Below are 26,081 nucleotides of genomic sequence, written 5' to 3' on the forward strand. Positions count from 1 at the left end.
AATCAAGTTCATGTTGATTCAAGAGTTTGTACCGGGGATGCCGTGTATAAATAGATATTTATATCCTAGTAAACAGACAAAGCGATCGGTATTATACGACGCAATACCCAAATAAGCCGGCGGCCATTACATCCAATGCCTATCCCAGAAACCTGTACTTCATTACCTAACCTTGTACCCATTTAATGTTTACGACCAAAGCACTAATTCTATGTCTACACGAGGATGACCTTATGGCCATATTACAGTGCCAACCTTGACCTTCCAAACCAATATTGGAGCAAGTAACTTGAAAGCTTGCAAACAAACGAAACGCGACGCCAAATAAACCCAAATTGTAGAACGACAAACGATATTGACGGTTTAGGGGTTTTTCGTAAGCAGAATTACGACCCTTTGTTCGGGGGTAGAGGGGTGAGGGATGAAACTCGATACGACACCCAGATAAATAGTGTGACTTGCAAAAGATCGATATTTTTGGAAGTCGCCTATTCAAGCGGATGTATTTGTAGCATTCGCGCTCTATTCATTTGTCACGGCTTAGAAGCTTTTCAAATTATAATTTCAAGTTGACAATTATTACGTAAATTAACAAGAATTTGATATATGAAGATTCTGAGGTCAAAATATATCTAAATGAAAGTTAACGGTATGACTTATTTTAATGACGCCAATGACGAATTTCGTACCAATATCAAAGTCAAAACTGATACTCCAGATTACGGAAGAAAATATCCTTCGAAACAAGTTCTATATTCCAAGTTTATAATACTAAAACATCTCATTTGCAAGCAGAGATGAGAAGCCGACATCGTTAGACCGATGTAATATTTTATGAAGTTCTACAAAGGCGATCCGACGGGAAGCGGAATGGACTGCAACGACAAATTGTACCGTCTTCGTGGAAAATATACTGATATTTCTGTAACAAAGGTCCAGAGGTCTATAGGACCAAATTAAGAAAGTCTTGCTTTGTAAGACTGAATAAGATAAGAAGCTTTTGATTGTCAATTTGTTGTGAAAATTCAATTTTCAAATTTTCTGACAAATTACAGATTTCGTCAATGCAAAAGGTTTCGCTATAATCTTAAAACAAAAATAAAGGATCAAGTCCATTTTTCAGAAAGAGGAAAATATCGCAACTATACAGAAAATTCGAATAATATCATCAAAGGTAGGGAAGGACTAGAAAAATAACAATACAAAGCTACACAAAACTAGTTCAGTTGCCATTTTATATTCAACTGGACAAAACGAAAAGGAATAAGAATAACACAGCAATGCGATCCTTTGCTATCAAAGTTTATGCAGGCGTTCATAAAATTGAATAGCTAGAAAAAAATCTAGAAGAACGTGAAATTTTAACCGGTCAAAGGGATGCAAACTAACAAACAAACAAACAAACCTAGATATAGTTTTAGTAGAAAAATCTAAGCTTATCGTACTTTTGTTTTATTTAATGGGTCATTTTTTGCACTCATGTTATTTCTCATTAATATAATTTTCTGTTTCATTTCCGACTCACAACGTTAGGTAAGCATTTTGGGTCATCCGATTTAAAAATTAACCTGCCGGTACATAAAAGTACAGTCACCAACAAGGTCACATTGTATGTCACCTTATGGCCTCAAACCAAAACTACATTTTGTCACCAAAAGTCACTAGTCGCGGTTTTAGCCAAATAAGGCGTGCCCTGCCTAAACAACGGTGTCGCGGGGGGCCAGTGTACACCACTTGTTGCTATACAAACTATTTATAGCTGTGGCCTATTTGCTACAGTGTGTACTCGGGTTTATAAATAGAATTTATTTGTGGAATGTACTTAAATCTTGCTGCAATTGAGGTCGCAATTAGAAGAATGTTGCTTTTAGCTGAAACAAATAAATGCTCTCTTCTTGTGTGGCTGATGAACTTATTTGTGACGCGCATAAAATGTTGTAAGTGATTTAATCGTGATTAATAAAAAATATGTTTTATGTACCTATTAAAATGTTTTAGTCACAGAATTTGCTAAGATTTATAACCGAATCAATCGATTGATATAAAATCCAATAAAAATTTAATGTTTTCAATTCGAAATATAATAAAAATGCTTCGCGCCGCACGGTAAGCAGACCGTGCGAATCACGTTACTGGGGCGCGTATTACACTACGTGATTCCGAATAAAGCAGTTCCGATATCTCGATATGCGAACGAGTACAAATTAAAATAGATGCTAAGCGCCGCCAAATGGTGTAGAAAACGGCCCAACTTCATAACGTATAGCTAGGCTGGGGTTTGAAGTTTCCTGGTTTTATTACGTAGAAATGTTCTCCTGTTCACTAACTGAAAATTTGGTAGAAATATTATGTACTTCTGTATTTATTTAGGGGACTTTCTAGACTGTCTTTAATATGTCTAAATAATTGGTCTTTTACAATTCTTTATGCGGTCAATTTGACATTTATATTAACCACGACAACATTATGTTATATGATAATGCTTTAGGTTTCGTTTCTTTACAGAAAAACAAATCTTTTAGTGTATCAGTAACTCTACAAATCATATTTTACGCCCGAACTCGGCCGAAAGCTCCAGATATCACCAAATCTAATGTCAATTGAAAAACTTATATCGAGCGTAACTTTAAAATATCGTTTTGCGAATTTGGGACTAAGTTCGGTCGAATAATTCTTGTTAATTCAAGCATATAATATCGATAAGATATGTTGAACTTCGATAAATCAGTTCGCGAAATCACTTAGTGTGAAACGAGTTTTGAATATAAATCGTATTTTTTTTTCTTTCTCAAAAAATAATATTCTGTCTATTTTTACTTCTAAATAGATGAAGACTGACTCAGCTCAGTATTATTTTTGAAGAAAGGTCAGTTAAGTAAAAACACACGGTAACTTTTTTCAATTTACACCTTATACGCATAAAAAAACCATTTTGATAAAGGAACCTAATTAGCAACAACAAATATATGTCATGTCGTACAACAGTTGTATGCAAAACGTGACAAATTACATAAACATGTAGAGAAAACATAAATAATTCCAGTTTGATTAACTAAAGGAAAATAAACGCAATGCAGGAACACGGCACTGTTAATGGTTCGATGTTAAACACTTTTTTATTAAATACTGCAGTAAAACTAAGCTTTTATTCATTTCTAAAACGGCTACATGTTCATTTTTGTTTGTGAAATTAAAACTAATGAACAGATACTGGAATCAAAATTATTTCTAGCGTTCATACAACAGCGCAGTTATTAATTTAATTTAATCACCAATAAAAGTATCATAAATTATCTAGACAACATAAAGTTAGAAACCGCTATACGATAAACTAAAAAACGTAAATACTCGAAGTACAAACCACATAACCACCCTCTTTTCTGTGAAACTTTAAAAAAGTAATTAATGAACTCCGTTAACGCTGCTTATAAAAACTAATATATCTTGAACCGTCGTTTCTGGTGTAAATGACAACTAGCGCCATTGTAGGGGTCAACTTACATTGGTGGGAAAGGGAAGTCGCGGCATCCATTTACGGGGCACGATTTAAATACGGCGCCATGTTTTATCTGGCATCTGCGACGTGACAGAACAACTAAGCACGCTCGTTTTGACGTTAATCGTGAATCGGGGTGCGTGAATTTTTTATAAAAAAAAAGTATTTTTTGACAAGCTAACGGGTGACATAATGAAATCAATTTTGTTTGTGATAATGTAACGATGTTTTTTGTTTCACTTGAAAACATAAGTCCTTTTAATATAAAACGTTAAGGAAATATCCTCGACACGAAATAAGGACATGAAAATAAATTACAACACGGCAAAATAGCTCAAATTGTGCCCCATCTCTAATGGTTTATTTCGCTCGATATTAAACCGTTTAACGTTAACGTCATTACATAAATTGTTTCAAAATGTTGGCTCGCATTTAAGCAACAAATTATAATCGTAGTATTATGTTAATGGAAAAGGTTTTATAACGGGCCTAGGGCTTTGAACCTTGGCCTTGAAGTTCAAGGATTTACTTTGTGTAGTAAATAAGGGATGTGAAAATATTTTTACCTTTTTGCAGACTAAGAGGCTGAATTTTCTTGAACATTTTGGGTAAATAAACTTAATGTCTTATTAAGTCAAAGTAATATGGTATTTGGGATTTTTAATGTAAGGCGCATTTTTACGTATTGCTCCTATAAAGGCCTGTATAATCCTGGTTCGACTAACCATCTTAGTTTTGTAGCATAAGTTTTCGTTATTTCAGGGAATATCGAAAATTCTTGTTACTTTGTAACCTTTTAAAACTTATTTTTATTATACGTTTTAACTTGACAGACGATAAAATTTACCTGAAATTCAATACAAAAAATAAATAATTGTAACTACATTTCAAACGTCTGTTATGAAATTGATAGATCGGCTAAACCTAAAGCTATAAGAAAAACTCGATTACAACATTTCATTCAAAAATATTAAAGGGAGGTCTGCCAGTACCCAATTAAAATCAGAACAAAGCTTCGGCCTTGCACCGACGATACTGAGCACGATTTTACGAAAATTCATCTACATTTAGATTAGAATTACCTACTTCCGTAATAGAACGGGAGTCGAATTTACGGAATCATTTTTCCCTACTCCCCTACAAGTATTTACTTTATTACGTCTGTTTATGAGAAGAGAAACCAACATCAGAATTCAGCTTTACTTATGTAAAGTATTAAGCTAAAAGTTCGCACTATAAGCAATGATTTTCATTCATGGTGGAAGGATCAAAACACTGGTTAAGTCTTCAATCGGTACTACAAAAAACAAAATTTCAACAGAACACGTTTTAATAATGTAGCAAAGAGCAAACTGTGTGCCGCCATTCTGAAAAGCAAAATAGAAAATTGTGTAATTACGGCGAAAAGGACGCAAAGAAAATCTAATATTACGCTTCAGAGTAAATGAACATTTTTAGCTGAAATAAAAACTAAACCACATTTTCCATTTACAACTCCCGAGCTAATATCAAGGCTCGGTAAACATTCCATTTTGCTTACCCCTTCGTTCCGACGTGGGTTGTTCGTCAACTTAATTTTACAACTCCGGAACACGTAAGCGTGATATTGTTAAATTCTGTATTATTTATTGCCGAGTAAGTTATGGGGTGCTAGATGTCGGCTGCGGTCGACTCACGCATTATTTCATATCAAGATCAACATTCGACGTAGCGAGACGGCACCTTCCGTTATTAAAAATTTGGACGCTTTTTATTTAACGTCATTGTATTACACTGGGTATTTTAAATAAACCAATTTATTACCAGGCTTCAAACATTGAACGAAGTTTAATTTCGATTCATATTTTAGTCAGCAACAGAATTTACGTAATCGAAACCATATTCATACCGAAAATGGTTACGTTACCTTTTTTAACAACATCGTTATGGATTCTTTGCGTTTAAAAATAAAATGTAAATTAGTGTTTTAGTGTGTCTATCAAGACGAGTTTCTCGTAACGTGCCTTTTAACATAATAATTGTAATAAGTTCAACGACTCCTCTTTATGTCAAACAAAGGCCATTTAAACCGATCCTAGGATTTCGTTAACCTATGACGTGACAATGGCTATTCCACAGCTCCCATACATTAAAACCATTAACTGACGTCACCCTACAAAATACACACCACTACAAACAATTGAATTTAAATCCTCACAAAAAGGTCATGAAATATTAACAAAGGGAACCGTTAGGGCGCCTTATTGAGACAGGTCTAGTCCCAAGAAATAGTTAAATAGACACCTGATCGTGAGAAAGTAATAGAAAAGGGAATCTTAGGGGTCACACAAAAGACTGTAGTAAATTCCCTAGTATAGTAGAGTCAACGGTTACCCCAAGTCATGGATACGGGACTTTTTTCATCTTATTGTCGCTTAACCTAATTTGTGTATGACGCTTTTTGTCGTTGAAATCTCGTGAGAATTTTGGATTAACGGTCAAGTATGCAGTTTGCAGTCCTAATTTAAACACAGACCGTCTTACCACAAAAACTTTTAAACGTCAGTTTAAGCCTTGTCTAAAAAAATGACAAATTATGACGTTGACATATGGTTCATTTTGCAGCCACAATTTTTTAGACAAGTGTAAAATAGGCGTTTAAGTTTTTGTAGTAAGGCCAAGAATATTTCTTGATGTTTATTCGAATTTCGTCGCTTCTGATTATGCATAGAAATATTTTTGCTACAGGTGGTTTTTACGTAACACGCCTAATTTCATTCAACAGAAACAAAAAAACTAATCTTAAAGTCCAAAGACCAAAGTGCGAACATATCTAGAACGTGCACACATCAATAGAATTGCTTCATTATTTCGTAAACACAAAACATACTACAGAAATTAAGAGGTAAGTTACTAACATAGTAATTTCCTAGTATAATATACTGAACAATTCAGTAGCTCCGTAACACACTAAGACTATAACTCGCTCGCTAAAGAGAATTTTAAATACAAAATTACCAGTGGATCTCCTTCACGTATTACTCTATAATTCTGTTAGCTCGAACGCTGGCTACGTCACACGCTTCATATATTTAACTTAGTTCAATACTAATTGCGTTACGGCCCGTTGCCGACGCAAATATGCAGAAATCGTATTAATCCGTCCGTTCGTTCGTATCGAGCCTTCTAACTTTAGTTGAGACTAAATATGGTAGTAGTTTGCTGCAGCGAACCCGATGAAGTACATAAGCTAACGTTAACTCGGTTTTTCGTTTGCGTTAAAAGCTGCGAAAGGGAACACGAGTTTTAGGATGAAAGTCGCTTGAACTAGTTTTTTTTGTACCTTATGTAAATTGCAAACAGTTCCATGTTGAGGAGTCAAAATTTACGAATATCGTCGTATTTTGCAATATCGATTAAAATGTAATCGATTCGAAACATCGCATAAACAGCAACTCGATTGAAACATTCGTTTTATCTCAGGATACATGCTACCGTAAATTATGCGATAATGTCGTGTCATATGTCATGAATCGTGATTATCGCTCAATTGACACACTCGGGTGGCCGTAACTTTAGCCAAGCTAATCTAATGTTTATTAACCTGTAATGGTACCTAATAATTGGTTTATTTTATAAATCGGCTTTTGTTACAAACTATTTCATAGTTTATAAGTGTACTAGCGACCCGCCCCGGCTTCGCACGGGACAACAGTATTTTCCTACTATTTAATGGATGTTATTATACATATAAACCTTCCTATTTAATCACTCTATCTATTTAAAAAAACCGCATCAAAATTGGTTGCGTAGTTTTAAAGATTTAAGCGTACAAAGGGACATAGGGACAGAAAAAGCGACTTTGTTTTATACTATGTAGTGATGTTCACACGCTCGAAACTTTAATTTAATTGTGTATTCCTACTGAACTTACTTTCTTACGGGTACTTAAACGTCCTTTATATCTGGGAGAAACATTTTTATTTAGTATACTTCAAACCTTATAGCAAAACATTAAATGGAAGTAGACACCAACATTAATAGGAATTGCCAAAATATTCCAATTAATCAGTAATAAATAAAAGGCGAATATGACAGGAGTTTCTTCGCTAAATAGGAAAAATTCCATCAATGATATATTCAAAAGCAATACGCTAAAAGCCCTCTATAATTGAGAAAATGCTTTTTCTCTGTAGGTAACGTTTAACACGATTCCTTGGACTTAATTTAAAACGCACAGCGTAATTCTGTGAACGATTTACTACACAACATATAGGGTGAAAATTATACCCATACATGGACAAATTCAACAAGTTAATTTCAAATTGAGTCAAAAAAGAGCTTAAGAAACTATTGTTTGCAAGAACAAAATCTTTACTTTCCAAATTCGTTCAAGGCTTTCCTAGTATATTTTTAGGACGTTAAGAAATGACCCATCTAGAGGCTCCTTGAACAAATCGCTTCCGCGTGAACCTTACCATTAATACCACCAGCCTCTTAGGAGCGGAATGAACGTAATTAATTTGATTAATCTAGAAAGGCGTCTCCCATAGCTGCGATGAGTAATGGAAGATATTCGCCTTTTTTTCTCCCGTCTGATCTATGGGCAGTGCTACCCCAAATTGGGGTAAGATCTCGGACGCTATTTCCTTTTCAATTTTGCAATAATTGTTACACTGTGTACGCTTGTGTGAGTGTAAATACATGGTTATTTGTGTGTCTGGGTGCGGCTTGGGTGGCTAGTCACAGCTTTTACCAGAGTTTATTTAGGTCGAATTTAAGGCTAAACCAACGGCACTGAATGACGTTTATTGTATTCAAAAGCTTTTCAGTGTTTTATTTTGTTAAAATGTTGTTACATTTGTAGATATTTGTTGGTGTTTCTCTTTTACTTTATATTTAACCGTAAAGTGTACTTTTAACAGACGTTAGTGAAACCCACAAAAATATAAAGCTATTTTTTATTAGAATATAATATGCGTGATAAGTTGTACTTATAATGAATCTTGATGTGATTTCCTAGGCTCACCAAAACCATATCTAATAGTAGATTTAAAATGGAGCTTTACATTGTCAAAACAATTTGTAACTAGGAAAGTCCGCAATGAAATTATCCAAGCAAAAAATAAGTCATGTAACTCATATTTTGGAGAGAACCATTTAATAACGTTAATGATATTACCTGAAGTGCCAGTATTTCACGGGACAATAGATTTAGCCTCAAAGATACAGGTAGCTACAAAGACAAAGGTACATTTGCCGTTGGGAAAGATGTCGACTTGAAGAAATCAAAGGGTGTAACGTATTTTGCAGATGTAAATATAAGTTGGTATTAGTAAAAGCTTCTTGGAATGTAATATTTTGTGTCATCGTGGGAATTACAGATGGGATACTAATTCATAACTTTGTTTCGTTGTCTGGTTTCTACTTTATCTAAGTGATGAAAGTTATGTGAGAAGAATTAGGCATTTTATTCTCCAAAAAATGATGTTTGTGTACCAAATAGTGTTAGTGCGCCTGATTGTTTAGAATATTAAGTTGCATTTGTGTAAATCATTGCTCCAATATAATTATTAGGCGTTACCTAACATCTTGTAAGCCGAGTATTATTCTAAGCGTAAACGTACATATCACTCACTAATGTAATATTAATTATGTTATAATTGCCGTTACGAATAACTAATGTAGTCAGGTATAAAGGCGTCTATTCACTGCGTTTACGACCTAAAAATTCGTGTAAGCCAAAGGTGGCTGAAAAGTGAGTTTTAAAGACTTTTCTAGGCCAGACTAACTTTTATGCGGCTTAAAAGAGTTACGCATGAAAGGAGGTTAAATAAGTGGGCAGTTTCAGGCGGGAAGCAACGCCGCAGGGAGAAACAAGTTTGAGAATGAAAACAACAATTCTTTTGATAGATCGTGCATCAAAGAGGGAAGTTTTTGAAGAAAATAAACTTTCTTTTGTGACATGTTGACTTTGTGCGAGGTTTTTGTGTGGTTAATGCAAGTTAGTTTATTTTATAGGTTGGTTTGGATTAAAATAAGACTGTTTTTATTTGACGGTACTTAAGGACTCATCATTGGCCACAGAGCATCTCGGACAGATGATTGTGGCAGTGCTTGTCTATGCGGCTATTAGTGCCGCAAGCACTTTCTTTTATGACTAAATAAGCCAATAGCTGCACGACACTTCTTTGCTCTGGGCACCACACCAGAGCATTAACCCGGCTTCAGGAAGTTCAGGGTCACCTTTCCTGATCTTCACTGGAGTAATTTCTACTCGGCGCGTCCACGTCGCGGGGGTGGGCATTTTACACCTTAGTAGGCCAGGGTGAATGAATGGCCAAGTTCGTGTAGAGACCCAGTTTTGCGGGGTATAACGCGAATCCCTTGCCCAGGGTTACGGGTGAAGACCTTAACGGCGGCAGCGCCGGAGAAGTTGTGCTTCGGTACGGCGCGTGTCTGGCGGATGAGGCAAGCGGATCCGGAGTACCGGTAGGCGACAGTAGGGTACAACCTGAAAAAGTCGGCAACTCCTGCAACCAATTCGTCTCTACATGTAGGGAACATTCACTCCTGTAGATCAAGGCGATGAGGTCGAGAGGAAGCTATGAATGCTGGGCAAGTTCATAGTTTCAAAATGCGTCCCAGGCGATGCAGTGCTTGTGGAGAGGTCACTCCATCCATGCCTCAAAAGGTGTGGGAACCAACACGGAGAGTTGCAGTTACCAGTTATAAGTCTCGCGCTAATGGGCGTGTGCGCGGACGCTAGGGGTGACTCTCGACGGTGGGATAGTCCATCGCGACTAATTGACTAGTTAACGCCCGCCTCAAGCTGGGCAGCCCCCGGCCAATAAGGTACTAGTCCGTCCCTCATTCTACGCTTCTATGGGTGTGTGAAGCAGCAAGCATACTACATGTTTTGAAATAGGATGAGTATATTAAGCACCTGGCAAGAACAAAAAACATTATTTGATTGCTAAACCAAACAACCCGATCATACGCTTTGCTTCTTGGAATGTTCGAACAATGCTCCCCGGATTTGGGACTCAAGATGATCCTGAACCTGCGCTAAGAAAGTCGTCCATAATTGACAGAGAGCTTTTGCGTCTTCGCGTTGGTGTTGCCGCTCTACAAGAGACTCGTCTCTCTGAACAATAAGGAAATTGATACTCGCATTGGAAGAGCGGCTTCCAACTTTGGCAAACTCTCTACGCGTGTTTGGAGAAACAACAAGCTCACCATTACTACCAAGATCCTTGTATACAAAACCTGCGTACTCAACACGCTACTATACTTAAGGACTAATCCTGAGGTTTCCATTTCTAGATGTCGGAAGAACCTTTGGGTTTCCTTAAACTAAACTCATATTAAAAATACATGATAAAAATATCCATGTTTTCATATTCATCTGGTTAATAAAATTCCCTTACTCCGTCAAAATGTGAGCATACATTTTTGTGCACTGCTACACTCACAGGATACTTTTAACCGCAAAACTTTTAACAAACTGCACGCTAACTAGCTTTTAGTGAAATCCTGGAGTTTTGGGAAGTCAGTCGGTTGGGGAGTCCTTTATTTACGATGAATGCTACATGGGATAGACACCTGCGTGTTATTTATGTTTTTATCTTTTAACCTTTCAAATGGAGCTTAGGTGTGTTAACTTACTTTTACGTTACCTTTATGTTCATTACAATATACGTACAGCTGCAATCTATTTATACTTTAACGATAATATACTTGATTGTATTTTGTTATTATCTTTATTCTTATCCAAACACTAAGCCTCTCTAAAAGCATATTTTCCATGAATCACCATTTGCCTAGCCGTTTCCTTACCTATCGCCTGGACATGAGTAGCATTTGTTTTGTTGTAGGTACTATTAAACCAACCTACTATCAAATCGTTTAAAAACAAACGACGTACGAGTCTTTCCGCCAAATTTTGATGCTTTTAAAAACAAACGAAGTACGAGTCTTTCCACCAATTTCCTTAGTATCTATCACTTAAACTAAATCCTTCCGATTCAATTACTACTTTACGGGATAAACAAACGGGAAAATCCCGCGGTGATCGCTCTTCGCAGTCCCCAGTCTTAGTTTCACGTGCTAGTTGTGAATACTTATTAGAACTACTTCCTACTACGGTAACGGTGCGGACTTATTGACGGGAATTGGCGATTGTATGTGTGTTAGTTTTGTTAGGTAAATGACTGTTATTGGTAAGCTATGGCTTTATTTTTTAACTGTCTAACTGCTTTGTGTATGCCGCTTATTATAAAACAACAGACAATCAATTGTGTATCGCGTATACATTGGGTTAACTATTATATCTTAATCAACCAAGCAATACATTACCGTTTCTGAGGCTCTTGAATAAGTCAGAACTTTTTATGAAACTTTTCATTAATTAATTCAACAGTTTTAAGGCAATCATACAAAGATGACAGATACCCAAGTAAAGATAGCAATGTTCGCTTGATTTTTGAAAGGTTTCCAGTCTTTATTTCATGGGAATATAGACAAAATTTTTGACCTGATTATTTGCATCCAAATGGACCTAGTTTCTACCTACCTACTTCTACTACCGTCTCCAAATAACACAAGCCCGCTGTCCCAAGCACAATGTCGCTGCCGATTCGTACCGAATTTGCTATTCAGATTTCAGTTAGCCGTTCGGTAGATTTGATTAATGGCGCTCGCAAATATCAGTGCACACTTACAAGCGAGTCGGATATCCGTGCGAGGTACAAACGAGTCGTTTGGGGACTTTTGTAATTGAAAAAGGAAATTGAAGCTTAATTTGAAGAGGTTAAGGTTTAAGTTGCGATGGAAAAAGATGTTTAGAAGTAGCAAGCGATAGGAAAAATTTTAGATTATTATCTGTATTACCTAATATGTAGTTTATAAAAATATTATCCTCATTCATTTAAATTAACAGTTCTAAACAGACGTAGACCTATGATATAATTATAATAGAGATAAGTTTTATCTTGAGTAATTATTGTTTTCGAATTATTTCATAATTATTAAGTTCGCGATCAAAAATTAGCACCAGTTTGTTTCACAACATAAAATTTTATTGTAATGAACATTGCTCTACATAACAAAGCCGGCGAATAAATAAACAGTAATCTGTTAGAACCATAATTCTTAGCACTAAACAACAGCTTTAAATTCAACTATCAGATAATTTAATTGCTTCCCGCCGCACTAAAGCCAACATTTACGCAATTTCTACAAGAAACTTGTTACTTACAACTCAAAACAAACAGTACTGATTAAAACACCAACATTAATACCAGACAATATAACGCGATTAAATCAAGTTGGTCACGAAAGATAAACCAGTTGATTGGCCAATATATCTTTTCAATTTATGCGGGTTATAAAAACGTCGCGCCGTTTGGGTTCCGTGACGTTTATCGAGGACCCCCAATTGAAACTTTGATCACGTCATCGGCCTTGGTGTCGGTTATACGTTTTTTTTTTAAGATAATATTATGCGTAACGTGTTCACGCACTTTTAAAGTTGCCAATAAATACAACATGTGTGCTGGAAGCAGGTGTTATGTAATGTATGTGCCTACTCGCTGTCTTATGTATGGTTTCCGTTTGAATGCTGTGGTTTCTCTTTATAATCTGAGCCTTTAATATTAAAGTATAAAAACAACCGATAAACTGACATTTTGCAAAAACACAAACAAAACTGAAAGTTTGTAAAAAGTTCCACAATGTTCTAAACTAAACGAACTACTAAGAAGTCTCACGATTCACATGTAACACAAAAAAGTTTTATAACTCACCAAAGTAATCCAAATTCGTTCATGAAACTCAGTCTTCTGTATAAAACTATTATTTAAAAATTAATTTAAAAACACACAACCGTTAACCGCTAAAATTTAAAACTAAGAACGCACACTCTACGTTCAGAAACACTAAACTAAAATACTTTTGGACACAATGACTAGAATTCAACCGTACGCGGAGACACGACCGCTCGCGTCGACTGCCGAATCATAACTGACTGTGGGGTCAAGTTTTCGAAAAAAAAAAGTTGTGCTGCAGGCAAAGGCACCCATACGTTACGGACGAGATCATTACAACAAAAAAGAACCCTAAATATTATTGGTCGGATATGGTAGTTCTCAAAGTTGCTAGTGCATTAATTTTTGGTCGTTATTTTAATAGTTTTTACCAGTCAATAGTTTTAAAATAAAATAATTCCGACCTTTTTTGTTATGAGAGGTATTTTCAACAAGTTCTCAAGGCGATCTAGTACCGTTCATTGTACTCGTCTTTATTACTCAGCGGTTATTAAATTATATAAATAGGAAAAAAGATGTATAACCAGTTTCGGCTTACCTATACTATTTTGATGGATAACATTTTCATTTTCACATGGCAATTAACGATTAGCGTAATGTTTTACAGTTTTTTAGTATTTATGGATACCTATTTGAATTTTGAAGATTTTTGTAAGTTGAATAAGGACGTATTTCAAAAGATGCCTAAAATGACGTAAGATGATACCGATCGTTTACGTGATCGGAATAAATTACATTTAAAAATAGTTTGCAGATATGACTATGCAAACTAATGAACTAGTTCGATGACTTAATACATTTTAGTAAGTTTCTGCCGACATTTATTTCAGCACGTCTTTAAAAGTTTTGATCGATGAACGAACTTGAGTGAAAGAGCATTTTGGTGCAGGGGCACAGTTGACAATAAGACAGAGGAACTAACAATACTTATTTCCCATACAGACTTCATCGAGTTAAACAAATTCCCAACAAAAGCTTAATAACGAATCATTAATTCACAACGAGCGACGCTGAGGCGCTATTCTAGTTAATAATAAAACTTTGACATTCGCAGGCAGTTGGATTCAAGTTTTGCAGCTGCCGTCCCTACGTGTACGCACAAGGTGCGCATGTGTGCAAGGCACGCGCACCCATCAATGTGTGCGTGTAATTCGTAGGGGTGCAACGTTAATTTATTGATTTTTTCCACACGAAACATAAATTGATTTTTTATCGACTAACGAACTTTTTTGTTTAGCAATTTACCGGCTGGCGTGTGAAATTATATAAAATGTAATAAGTTTACGAATAATTAAAAGGAGAGAGAATGCGAATTAAATTTTATTCGTTTCGGCGCCATTGTTGGTAATGTTATTGTTATTGTTCTAAAGATCGTTATTGCCGAACCTTTTCTATTTGATGCTAAGGATGGGAAGTAATAAGATGCTTATCTCTAAGCTTATAAAGTAACACCATTCTTCGTACTCTTTGTCTTATATTTCGCGAACAAAATTGCATGGTATCTGGAAGCTAGTATTTCATTGTTCCCGACTCCATAATTTTGCTGTATCTAAAAAGAAACTGACGAACTCCCGGCGAACTTGTATAAAAGTTGTTTTCTCCGTTCCAGAGAATGACCTTCGTGATAATTATGCTTGTGAAGAAGTTTTTATACTGTCGCATCGTTATGACGTTTGAGTCACCCCATTTTCCGGAAGGTTGAATCACTGTTTTATGAGAACGGCTTTTACGAAAAACCTTGTCATTTCGTAGGTTTCCAATGTTTAGATTATTGGTTATGATATGACTAATCTTGTGGGGAAACCCTTTGCAATCGCGACTTCAAATCTTATATGAAGGAAACAGGTCGGTTTAGGTTATGAAAGAAACAAGTGAGCATCACCCACACAAAACAATAAAGACAACGTCCTTTTGAGGAAAAAAATATCACCGTTTTCCACCCCGAAGGGAAGAAAACGATTATTTCAGGTCTTGCCGAGGCTTGACCTTTCGGAGATTACCTACCTTACCTAGAGTACACACATGCTTGCTACTTACGTCCATTCATGATAGTGTGAGCTGCGGGCGGGCACAGCGACGACCGCGCGGGGAGAGAGGCGGCGGCAGGCGCGTGATTGTAACTCGAACGCGCTCTCGTCAGTACCTATCTCCGAAAGCCGGCAAGAGCTTGCTCAGGTCAAGCCTCGGCAAGACCTGAAATAATCGTTTTCTTCCCTTCGGGGTGGAAAACGGTGATATTTCAGTTCTGTGCCTTCGGCTTGACCTTTCGGAGACGTGTCTATCATCTGCCGGTGCTATTAAGCGTACTGTGATAAAGGTGAGAAATAAAACCTTAGGTTCTCATCTTCAAAATCAAGCTGTTTTATTAAAATTAGAATCAATGGCTGTTATACAAGTAAGTATAAAATCAGTTCAAGTCTTGTACGATCACAGCAAACGTATCTTTTAACGATAAAATGCTATTAATACAGTTTTATAACTAATTCTTCTTTATCAAACATAAAATCTTTATTCTTCATCATAGTTTAACAATTTAGCAAATATAAACTGACTCTTAAACCTTATCATTTTAAACATAACAGGGTCCTGACCCTTTCTTATATCTAATAAATAAACATTAGGTAAAGATTGAGATCTTTAATGAGATCAAATGTTCAGTCTTACACTGCATTAAAGGAATTATTAAGAACATTAACATTTCTACCTCGAGGCTGCTCTACTGATTTACAGTAGTGTTTGAAAAAATTTGTCGAGCCTCTCCAGTTCCCTCGTTTCAAGATATCATCCAGCGGTACGTTGTTCTGGAAGTCATTAGAAGCTACAGCTGATCGAACCGAGCCTGGGCTGCAGTCTATGCCAATATCCTTAAAGGGTGCCTTCAACCAGCCCGCAATAACGGTTCTGGAAGCTGCTTTAACCTTCCCTCGCGTTGTAATAAACAAATTATTTAAGCCCTCTCGTGCCCTCCTTCTACTGTTAGTCACGTCTATTAAGCAATTTATCCATTTTACTAAACTCAAATCCATGTCGCCTGAGCATGTTAGATGCCATCCGGATTGACGGTTCCTGTCATTATCTGTTTTTGAGCCAAATCTTGGCCAAAACGTTATTGAGGAATCTGATCTCTCACAATGCTGGTCGTCTATCATAAGGAGGGTGAGGTCATGTATACGTCGACCTGAAGCTAGCAATAGAAGAAGCGCCACGTGACGAGATACTTGAAAAATACTTTCCTTATCAGGTATATTCGATTTTAGCCACTGAAATAAGTCTTGAATGTTCCAGATCTGAGTCTTTGGTACTGCTGACATACATTTTTGAATTTTTATGGCTTTGAGCATTGCAGCCACTACAGGATGATTTCCTAGTTGTTTTTCTTGAGTAGGGTCGGCAAAAGTAAGGATTACAGACTTGTGAACCATAATTGTTGATGGGGCTAATTTCCGTACTCGTGAAAGGGAACCCAGGTAAGCAGCAACATCAAGAGGTCGAGGACTATTAGGTTTTCTCCCATTTTGTCTACACCACGAGACCCATTGCTTCCATGCGGACTCGTAGGTACGCCAAGTCGAATCGCGCCATGCTGACTGTATCAGGTTAACGTCAGCTTGGTCTAAACCAGCTACTAAATCCGCCCACCCCGTATCTTCCAGACCTCCAAATAGAGATTTTCTACCTTCGGCGGAGGAAGGTTCGTGGATAAGTCGATTAGGTTCTCTATTAAGTTCGGTATCAGGTACGGGGCACCCAGGGCTCTGTGTTTGAGGTCGCTTCTCCAAAACACTGTCTCCCATCGAGGTACCACGATCAGAAATGTTCCGGAGGACTTGTTCAGATGTTGGAGTACCCGAGGTACAAGTGGTGGAGGGGGGAAAATCCACGCCAGTTCGTAGTTCCAAGTTCGGCTGAACGCATTCACGAAGAGAGCTTGTGTGTCCTTTGCATCTATCGAGACATAGACCGGTACTACTTTCGATTGGTCTGAGGCGAAGAGATCTATCTGAGGAACTCCCCATTTTCGAAATATCTTCTGTGTGATCTCGCTTTTGATGTGCCAATCGGGTAGGGCTTTTCCTCTGGATAAGCAGTCGGCGATTGAATTGTAGCGGCCGGGCAGGTAAAACGAGTGAATGGTTGCATTTAAACTCTGAGCTAAGACCAAGATTTCTTTTGTCATTTCTAGCAGTGCGATAGACTTGGTTCCACCCTGGTTTCGCAAATACGACACCACTGTCCTGTTGTCTGACTGAACCATTATTGATTGACCTAGAACTACCTCTTGGAACTCCTGCAAAGCTACTAAGACTGTGTAAAGTTCCTTTCTGTTGATATGCCATTTTAATTGCTCTTCTGTCCACAGACCTGAAAGGAGGTGGTCGCTCATCTGAATGCCCCAGCCGTCGTTGGAGGCATCTGTGCTCACAAACATCGTCGGTTCCGGTACAAAGATCCTTCCGGGATTTCTGATATTTTGAGCCCACCAACGAGCTTCCTGAATAGCCTGTGAACTCACTGCCACCCTCTTCCCGGGCCGGTCTTGTGACAGTTTTCTTGCCGTCTTTGCATATGCCTGGTGTAAAGTCTTCCTAGAGGGGTCACAAGTGATGCGAACCCTAGCCTTCCGATCAATGCCGTGCCGGATTCCCATGACCACTGCTTTGTTTCTAAGACTTGATTGAGATCTCTTGAGATCCGGTCGATCTTGTCTTTTGGAAGCGTCTTTTGGTTTGTCGATACATTCCAAATAATTCCCAGAAATTTTATTTCCTGTGTGGCCCTTAGCACGGATTTTTCTAGATTGACACACCAACCCATGCTCTGTAAAATTTCTACTGCATAACGCATGTGCCTCTCCAGCGTGTTTGGGTTTTGGTGTGCAAATAGGAAGTCGTCCAAGTAGACTAGAACGCGAAGACCCTTTTCTCTCAGAAAACTTGCTACCCACTTGCTGACACTGGAAAAGGCTATTGGTGCAGTGGACAGGCCGAAAGGTAAAGATGTCATTTGATAAACCCGATTCGCGTAAGCGAACGCAAGGAATCTTCGATGACTCTTTTTCACTGGGATATGAAAATAGGCTTGGCTGATATCTAGCTTTCCGAGATAATCTCCTTCTTGCATAAAATTTGGAACTTGACTTTGATTTATCAGACGAAATTTCGGGGGTTTGAGAAATTGGTTCAAGCGTCGTAAATCGAAGATTTGCCGTAGCTTTCCGTTTCTCTTGGGTATTAGAAATATTCTTGATAGGAACCCGTTCGCAACCTCGCAATTCTCTACCACACCTGACTTGAGCAATATCTCTATCTCCTTGGACATAGCAGGGGACAGGTTTGTGGAAAACCTTCCTAAATTTTCGCGCAATGGAATCGAAGGTGGTTTTGCTGCAAAGGGTATTGTATAGCCTGTAATAATTTTTAAAATCTTCTTTGGAGCTCCTAACTCCTGCCACCGAGCTTGAAATTTCTCCAACTGTCCCCCGTGAAAATTGTCAGTACTTACGACCTCTTTGTAATTTCTTATCCTTTCCGTGTCGATCGGGATGCTTATTTGGTGCCTTAGAGTTTCCGCTTCGGCGGTAGTTTGCACTGCGAGTAGACGTGGTAGTGGTCGCTGCTGAAGAGTGACCGCGACCAGTCGGTTGTTTGCTTTTGGAAGCATGCAAAGATGCTTTGCGAAATGAGTTCTTCCGAAACGAATGAATAGTTTCTTTTTTATTTAAATTAGATGAGGCAAAAATTCCCGATGTGCCACCGTTGTCTTTAATAAACGCGCTAAATAGTTTTTCATCAAACAGGTGGGTTGGCGAAGGAGGTATGTTGTTGAGGGCGCTGGTGAGGACGTCATTTTTAGGCCTGAAAGTTTTTCTACGAACCTCAATGGTTTCAGCCCTATTAGCGCAAACATATTGTAGCAGTTGATCTGACACTAATTTGAACTTAGAGTCCTCTGCCTCCACCAACCGTCTCAAGTCCGTGCTGATGTCTGGGCATTTTTTAATTATGGCATTGAGCCCGTCTGCTAGCGCCTTGCGCTGGAGCAACAATCCGTGTGTGATTGTGCCTAGAATTCCTTCTTGCCTCGTCACCCACGGAGAGAGCCGCGAGGCTAAAGTACCCAGTTCTGTATTTACTTTTAGCGGGCTAAATGGCGAAGCGGCGTGTAAGTGCTTCTCTACGTCCTTGTATCTGATGCGATTCCAGCTATCAGTGCCCAGTCTTTGACATTCAATGCCTTCCTTTTTGGCTTGCGACGACGGCTCCGGAACAAGAGGATCTGCTTCTTTAGTCGTGGGTCGAAACTCAAGCTCCTTTTCGTTTCGCTCGTCTTGCTCGTTTGGATATGGGCCCCAGGTAGGGGCTTTCCACGATGGGGCGTCCGAGGCGTCCGAACTTACTTCTTCCTCGCCATCGGAAAAATCGTTTTCCTTGTCAGAATCAGAGTCCGAATCTTTGTCTCTGCCTCTGCTTTGAGTGACCATCTCCAGGAGCATTTCCATTTTCTGCTCTAATGCACAAAACCTTTCTTCCTGAAGTGACGTCCCAGTAGAGAACGGCGGAGACTCAAGCCTAGGTCGACGTGTCGCGGGCTCTTTGACCCGAGACGTCGACCTCCTCTTTCGACTGGTCTCTTCTGTCTCCGAAAGACAGCCTGAGAGTATTTTATCTGTCTCCGCTCTTGTGTGGAGAAGAGGCATAAGCGCAGCAACCGACTGTTTCACGTATTCCGTGCGCGCTGCAGATCCGCGGATGCGGTTGGAGATGGCAGGAGGTCCTATAATAAGGGCACGTGTAAATGCCCAGTCTAGTATCTTGTGCCGAATTTCCCTATACCTTTTTTCGGACAGGTGATCCGCCTCCGGTATAAAGGCACGAACTAACCCTACGGTAGGCAAAGCAACTACGAGTTTGTTTAGTATATTTGGGTCGACTTTCTCCCCAAAGACTTCCTCTTTCGTTGCCGTGGTCACCTCCCAGTTCGTCCAACCATCGGGGAGATGCTCTTGAGCCAAAACTTTCACCCGTTCCAAGATCACGTTCTCTTCCTCCGCTTCGGCATGCTCGTCCAAAAGTTCACCCAGAGTCACCACTCCTCCAAGCTGGGTCATCTGAAGCAAAGTGAAAAAGTTCACTGAGTGCTCACAAGTTGGGGAGCGGTTCAAGGCGCGGGGCGCGCCGCTCAAATATCGAGCCGCGCCATCCAAATGTTGGGCGGCGTCGCCTAGATTAAGGGCCGCGCGGCTCGAACCTTGAGCCGCGCCGGTCAAATATCGAGCCGCACCGCTCAAATGGTGAGCCGCGCGCCGCTCAAATAGTGAGCCGCGCCGCTCAAATGGTGAGCCGTGCCGCTCAAATGGTGAGCCGCGCCGACCAAAAGTTGAGCCGCGCCGCCCAAGTTTTGGGCCGCAATGTTTATGTAAACAAAACATGCAACTCGCAGCGCGACCCGTAGGTACGATAGTGGCTGGCTTGCCAACGTATCGCTTATATCGGTCGCAGTTTGTGGATGGTATGTCCGACAAACATTTTATTGGCTCTAATAAAATTGCAGATGCAAAATTAAGCACTTAGACCTCAGCATTCTTGTTCACAGTTGGCCCGCACCTAAAACACACAATTCACACAAAACAAAATAATGAATAACTTACCGTTATATATATTTTCTTACACAAACGTTACAACAACGTTACACCACAATATAACGGTTACACTGTAGCAATACGTGCGCACGCTAGAATAAAGATAGCGTACTGACGAGAGCGCGTTCGAGTTACAATCACGCGCCTGCCGCCGCCTCTCTCCCCGCGCGGTCGTCGCTGTGCCCGCCCGCAGCTCACACTATCATGAATGGACGTAAGTAGCAAGCATGTGTGTACTCTAGGTAAGGTAGGTAATCTCCGAAAGGTCAAGCCGAAGGCACAGAACTGAAATATCCTCATTTGTAAGTACCAAAGAAACTAAACAGTAACAAACAGCTTCACAGAATAATAATTATCTCTTCAACGCAAACGAGGCATCCATCTTTATGACCAGATGACAGCTGACAGAAATACTTCTTATAACATTCCGAAATAGGCAAAAGAATCTTGTACACACGTCCTTTACCAGTAGCAATGCAGAACTCTTTAATTAGATACTTTAAAACGACTTTTGATGCGTCAAACAGTGATATGAAAGTTGACTTTATTGTCTAGGGTTTAAGGTTGTAATCTATTTACGATGTACAAATTGCCAACAATGTCGAGTACATAATGCAAGTATCGTTCGTGGCATATAAAATTAACGCATTCATAGTATGTTGAGGCAGGCCGGATGCTAGTAAGTATAGTATGGAAGGGTCAACAGACTGGTGACTGACCTCTGCGATGACAGACGCGTATTTATGTATTACTGATTGGAAAGGTCAATCGAGTATGTGATTAGTGATTTCGCAAACATCCTACACGTGGTCGCTAGAAGCTTCTATTTGCAGCCATAAATTCCGTACGTTTACATAGATTGGGTCACAATTTGAGGCTCATTTTATAAAGAACAAATCTTGATTTCCGATAATTTTATATTATTAAGCAATCCAGCCCTAAATCTAGAATGTAACCAGCTGGATTTCGAACCAACTATTTATTACGACGAGCATTTTTAACGAGTCGCAATATCGGCACCGGCATCGATATAATCGCGACAAACCGCCGATGCAGTAGCGCTACAGAATCGATAAAAAACGCGACCATATCGCGATCATATTGCCATTGTAGGGCGTTGCCATTGATACAAATACAATAGGGCAGCCATTTTGTTAATTGACCTTGTGCAGCGATGCAGCTGCGGTCGAACGCGACAGTTTCGTTGCAAAAAGTCGCCATGTGTGCAGCCAGACACAGATTACTCAAGCGGCCCAATCTGCCATCTTTATTCCGTAAGGTGATACATGTAGGCATGCTGTCGCAACGTAATGCAACAAACTATTCGAAACTAATGACATATTATCTTGTTTGTGTTTGGAAAGTTTTTTGATTGCACTACAATGAATTAACGAATGGCCAATCTATCATATTTCAATTGCGTACAACCACCTTGACAACATGTCCTCATTAGACTGTATCGAGTCCATAAGTATCAGATCAGGGCCAAATTGCACGATTCTGATTAGTTAAACAATTCCAAGAGATCACAGCTCGTGAAGACAAAACCATTACTAAGTCCGCAGCAGCTGACATATCTTGGCACTAGACTCCAGTCAAGTGCAAGCCACTATAACTTCGTTAAGAAAGATTAAGTGCCTAACTCCGACATAAGCACTAAATTGTAGAAAGAACCTCCCAGGCCGCTCCTACTTTCAAGGGTGATATCGAACCCCCCACTGGAAGGTCAACGCTCGGGTAAATGACCTGACCAGATGACTCCAACAGTCTTTTTTTTTAAAGTCATATGATTCATACGCGATATATAAAATATGTACAAAATGTTCTTCCAATGACTAAGCGCCCGTTCTCAGGGTTGCCAAAAAAACTTAATTGGGGTAGATAAAACGTCTAGATTTAATACATTATTAATAAAGGATATGGGCCGATCACGCGAGAAAAGAAGGTTAAAACAAAACCAGATTATTTATTGGTTCAGCAAAAAAGGGTTGCATTTTTAGTGTTTTCGGACAAGATCCTTTGTTTGAGGATTAGCCAGTCGAATTCCAATCGTATGCCAACCCTGCGAAGGTTCGCGGTGTCAAGTTCGAGGAGGCAACTTAAGTTTTTTGCCTCAAAAAGGATAAGGCTTGACATTTGCATGTAGTTTCTGGTTTCATAAATCTGCGGTGCATCAGTTATAATACTGATTGATAGGTAAGGTATAATTTGATAAAGATATGGGTTAAACTTTTTGTGGTATTCTAATTATGATTTCGGGTATTGGTTGAAGGTTTTATTATTAAAGTTCAAAAAGAAATCGAAATCAAAAATTGGCGGATAAAGTCTTCTTGTTTGGATTCAATCCAGCCTAAGGATAAATTTCCAGGCCGTCAACTGACAAAATTTTTCCTTAATCTTTAATACTTAATTACTGAATTAACCGATTCTTGGTGCAAATTCTTGGAGTCAAAATAACATCGTATGAGAAATAATCTCGGGTTTTGTAATATATAATACAAACACAAGTATTTTATGCAGAAAATTTTGGATAGTATTTATCACAAATTGAAATAAGTGAGCCGTCTTTGGCCCTTTATCTACTTGTACATTTAGTGAAACTGCCAAAAGCTTCCAGCGTTCAGTAACCAAAAGTCATGCGAAACCAATACCAAACACTGAATGGAAGGGAACATTACAGAGCACCCACAAAGAAGCAGTTTGTCTACGTCTCAGAACGTTCCTAGACTCGACTAACCATTCCTAGATTTCGGTCTAACCTACCTAGGTATCATTGAGGAGGAAATTCGAAGATTTTCCAATGTTACAAGGAAATAGAGTCTGAGACGACGCGCTTGGTACAGTCAGCGGCGGAAATTTGTAGCCACCGAATATTTGCTCGGTGAAAAATTTCCTAAGGATAAGAATTGTGTTTTTGTGAATTCGCTAGGAAATCTAGTTTGAGGAGATGGGAGTTGTGATGATTAGATTATGGCTGTTGTTTACTTTTATCTAGCGGAGGAAAAATATTGAATACTGAACATCAAGCCAGTCGGCTCTCTATAATAATTTTTGTTTGCAAAAATGTTACCTTTGGCAGTCGCTACGGGTAGTCAGAAGCCAGTAAGCCTGACAACCTGTCTAACAAAGGGGTATTGGGTTACGCGGGTAACTGGGTTGAGAAGGTCAGAAAGACATTCACTTCTTGTAAAGCACTGGTACTCAGCTGCATCTGTTTAGACTAGAATCCGACCCCACCATAGTTGGGAAAAGGCTAGGCAAATGATACAAAAGTGTTGTCTTAAAGCATTCCAGTTCTTCATGCTTTTGACGAATTACAGGAAAATTGTATGTTAATGCTGGTAATCCTACAGTTAGCTCCTAATCCGACTTCGCTAAACTACTTATAAGTAATCCTTGCACTAATCTAAGGTTAAGTGGAGATTGTCAAGAAAATTAGTTGTTGGTATTGGGCAATGAGTTACTGTGTACAGTTAATCTTTTCAGCATAACATTTAACGGGCATTTTAACGTGTTCATGGGACTTAGCTGGTTGGTGGAAACTTCTAGGAATGTTCCTAAGGCGTCTAAGTGTTTTTGAACAATCGAATTCTGTGTATTAATTTCTTTTGTTATTTTTTATACAATTAATGAGGATCTAAGTATTTGCAATTTTATGAATATTTGGCTAATGTTGGAAGAAAAAATGCGATGAAATCTGAACTTAAATCAAATCCATCATTGCTCATTCATCAATGTAGGGAAAAGCCTGTACCTAAGAAGCAGTGAGATAATAAAATATATGCTAAAATATAAGCTTAAATAAACTTAACTCACATAAATCAACATATATCCAACTTACAACAATAAACTAGAATACAAAAGTGCATCTGCACCCATTTCTTTTATTGCATCTCCGTACGAATGACCTACTTGTGTGGTCGACTGTACTGAGTGGCTTTTAGATCAATCTTTAAGACATCCTGACTGATGCAAGTCTCTTAATGCCGGTAATACGAACCTTTTAGCTTTTGTATTAATGGCGTTTCTTGAACGACGTGGTGATTTAGATGATGATTAACTGATAAGGGATTGAGATTATCAGCTGTTATTTAGAGTTGACATTGCAAACCTTTAGTCGGCTGATAGTTTGTTCGGGCTCATACATCAGTACGAAGATGAATGGTAGTACGCACATTACAGTGATCAAGTAATTAACCGGTATCAAACCGACTGAGAATTTTGATTGGGTTCACGATTTACCTACATAAAAAAAATACCAACTTACGGGCCAACTGTCGGCCTACATACTACATTATAACAAACTATCGGCCGACTAAAAGTTCGCAGAGGGGCGGCTATTCGAAATCTTCCCGCCTAATATCTAGGCACATGTTTTATTTCACGAGGAAGAGGCGTCTTTCAAGCAACATACAACACTTTATTATAAAAGGCTGTTTTAAGAAGTACCCGCTTTAGGTTTAGTACACTAACTTTGTTCGGGACAGTAGTTTAAGTCTGGTACAAAAGCGAGTACTTTTTTTAAAACCACGTTTTATAATAAGGTGGACAGTGTATTGACGAGATTGCTAAAACGATACTCAGTCTAGTCCTTCCGTTTGTGCTAGAGTTACACCGCACTCGTGTTGGTATCAGTAACTCGATATATTGCATCACGCGGTGTCGCTTGCAGGTGTCGAGGCTGACTACTCTATTTAGAATTGTGGGTTTATTATTGTTTTGCTTTTGCTGGCTGTATTTTTTTTAGATTGAGGTACCTCTACAGTCTGCTCTGTTCTAAGAATGGTAGGTAAGTAAATTTCGAAAGTCCTAAGTTTATATAACAGTAATTTTAGCAATTGCGTATTTATCTAATAAAATATGAAATAGGTACATGAAATATATCATAATATGCAAACTAAATTCATATAGTTTTACATTACATAACAAGATGCAATGAGGAATTTAACATTGACTAGACAACATAGATACCAAAATAGCATGGTCACAAACTGACAAACGAAATTTTCTATACATAATTCGCTGCATGTAAACACGCTTCGATTCGATACATCGAACATTAAATCAATCGAATAAGTAAATACGAATCGAGTTATGTGGACGTCAAAACGTAATTTATTCGTTCACAATTATCCGAGTT

General features: G+C 38.6%; 1 protein-coding gene across 5 annotated transcripts in view; it reads right to left on the minus strand.

Annotated features, from left to right (window-relative positions):
- Positions 1-26,081, minus strand: part of LOC124635912 (brain tumor protein) — a 448,880-nt gene that overhangs the window by 36,186 nt on the left and 386,613 nt on the right. Inside the window, exon 1 of one of the 5 annotated variants that reach the window (XM_047171866.1) lies at positions 13,282-13,467. The exons of the other annotated variants lie outside the window; for them this stretch is intronic. Coding sequence (XP_047027822.1) covers positions 13,282-13,304 — 23 coding nt within the window. The 5' untranslated portion in view covers positions 13,305-13,467. Of the gene's footprint in view, positions 1-13,281; positions 13,468-26,081 lie in introns of those variants that run through there. 5 annotated transcript variants of the gene reach the window in all.

The sequence above is a fragment of the Helicoverpa zea genome, chromosome 13 (assembly GCF_022581195.2).
Source record: "Helicoverpa zea isolate HzStark_Cry1AcR chromosome 13, ilHelZeax1.1, whole genome shotgun sequence".
Taxonomy (NCBI): Eukaryota; Metazoa; Arthropoda; class Insecta; order Lepidoptera; family Noctuidae; genus Helicoverpa; species Helicoverpa zea.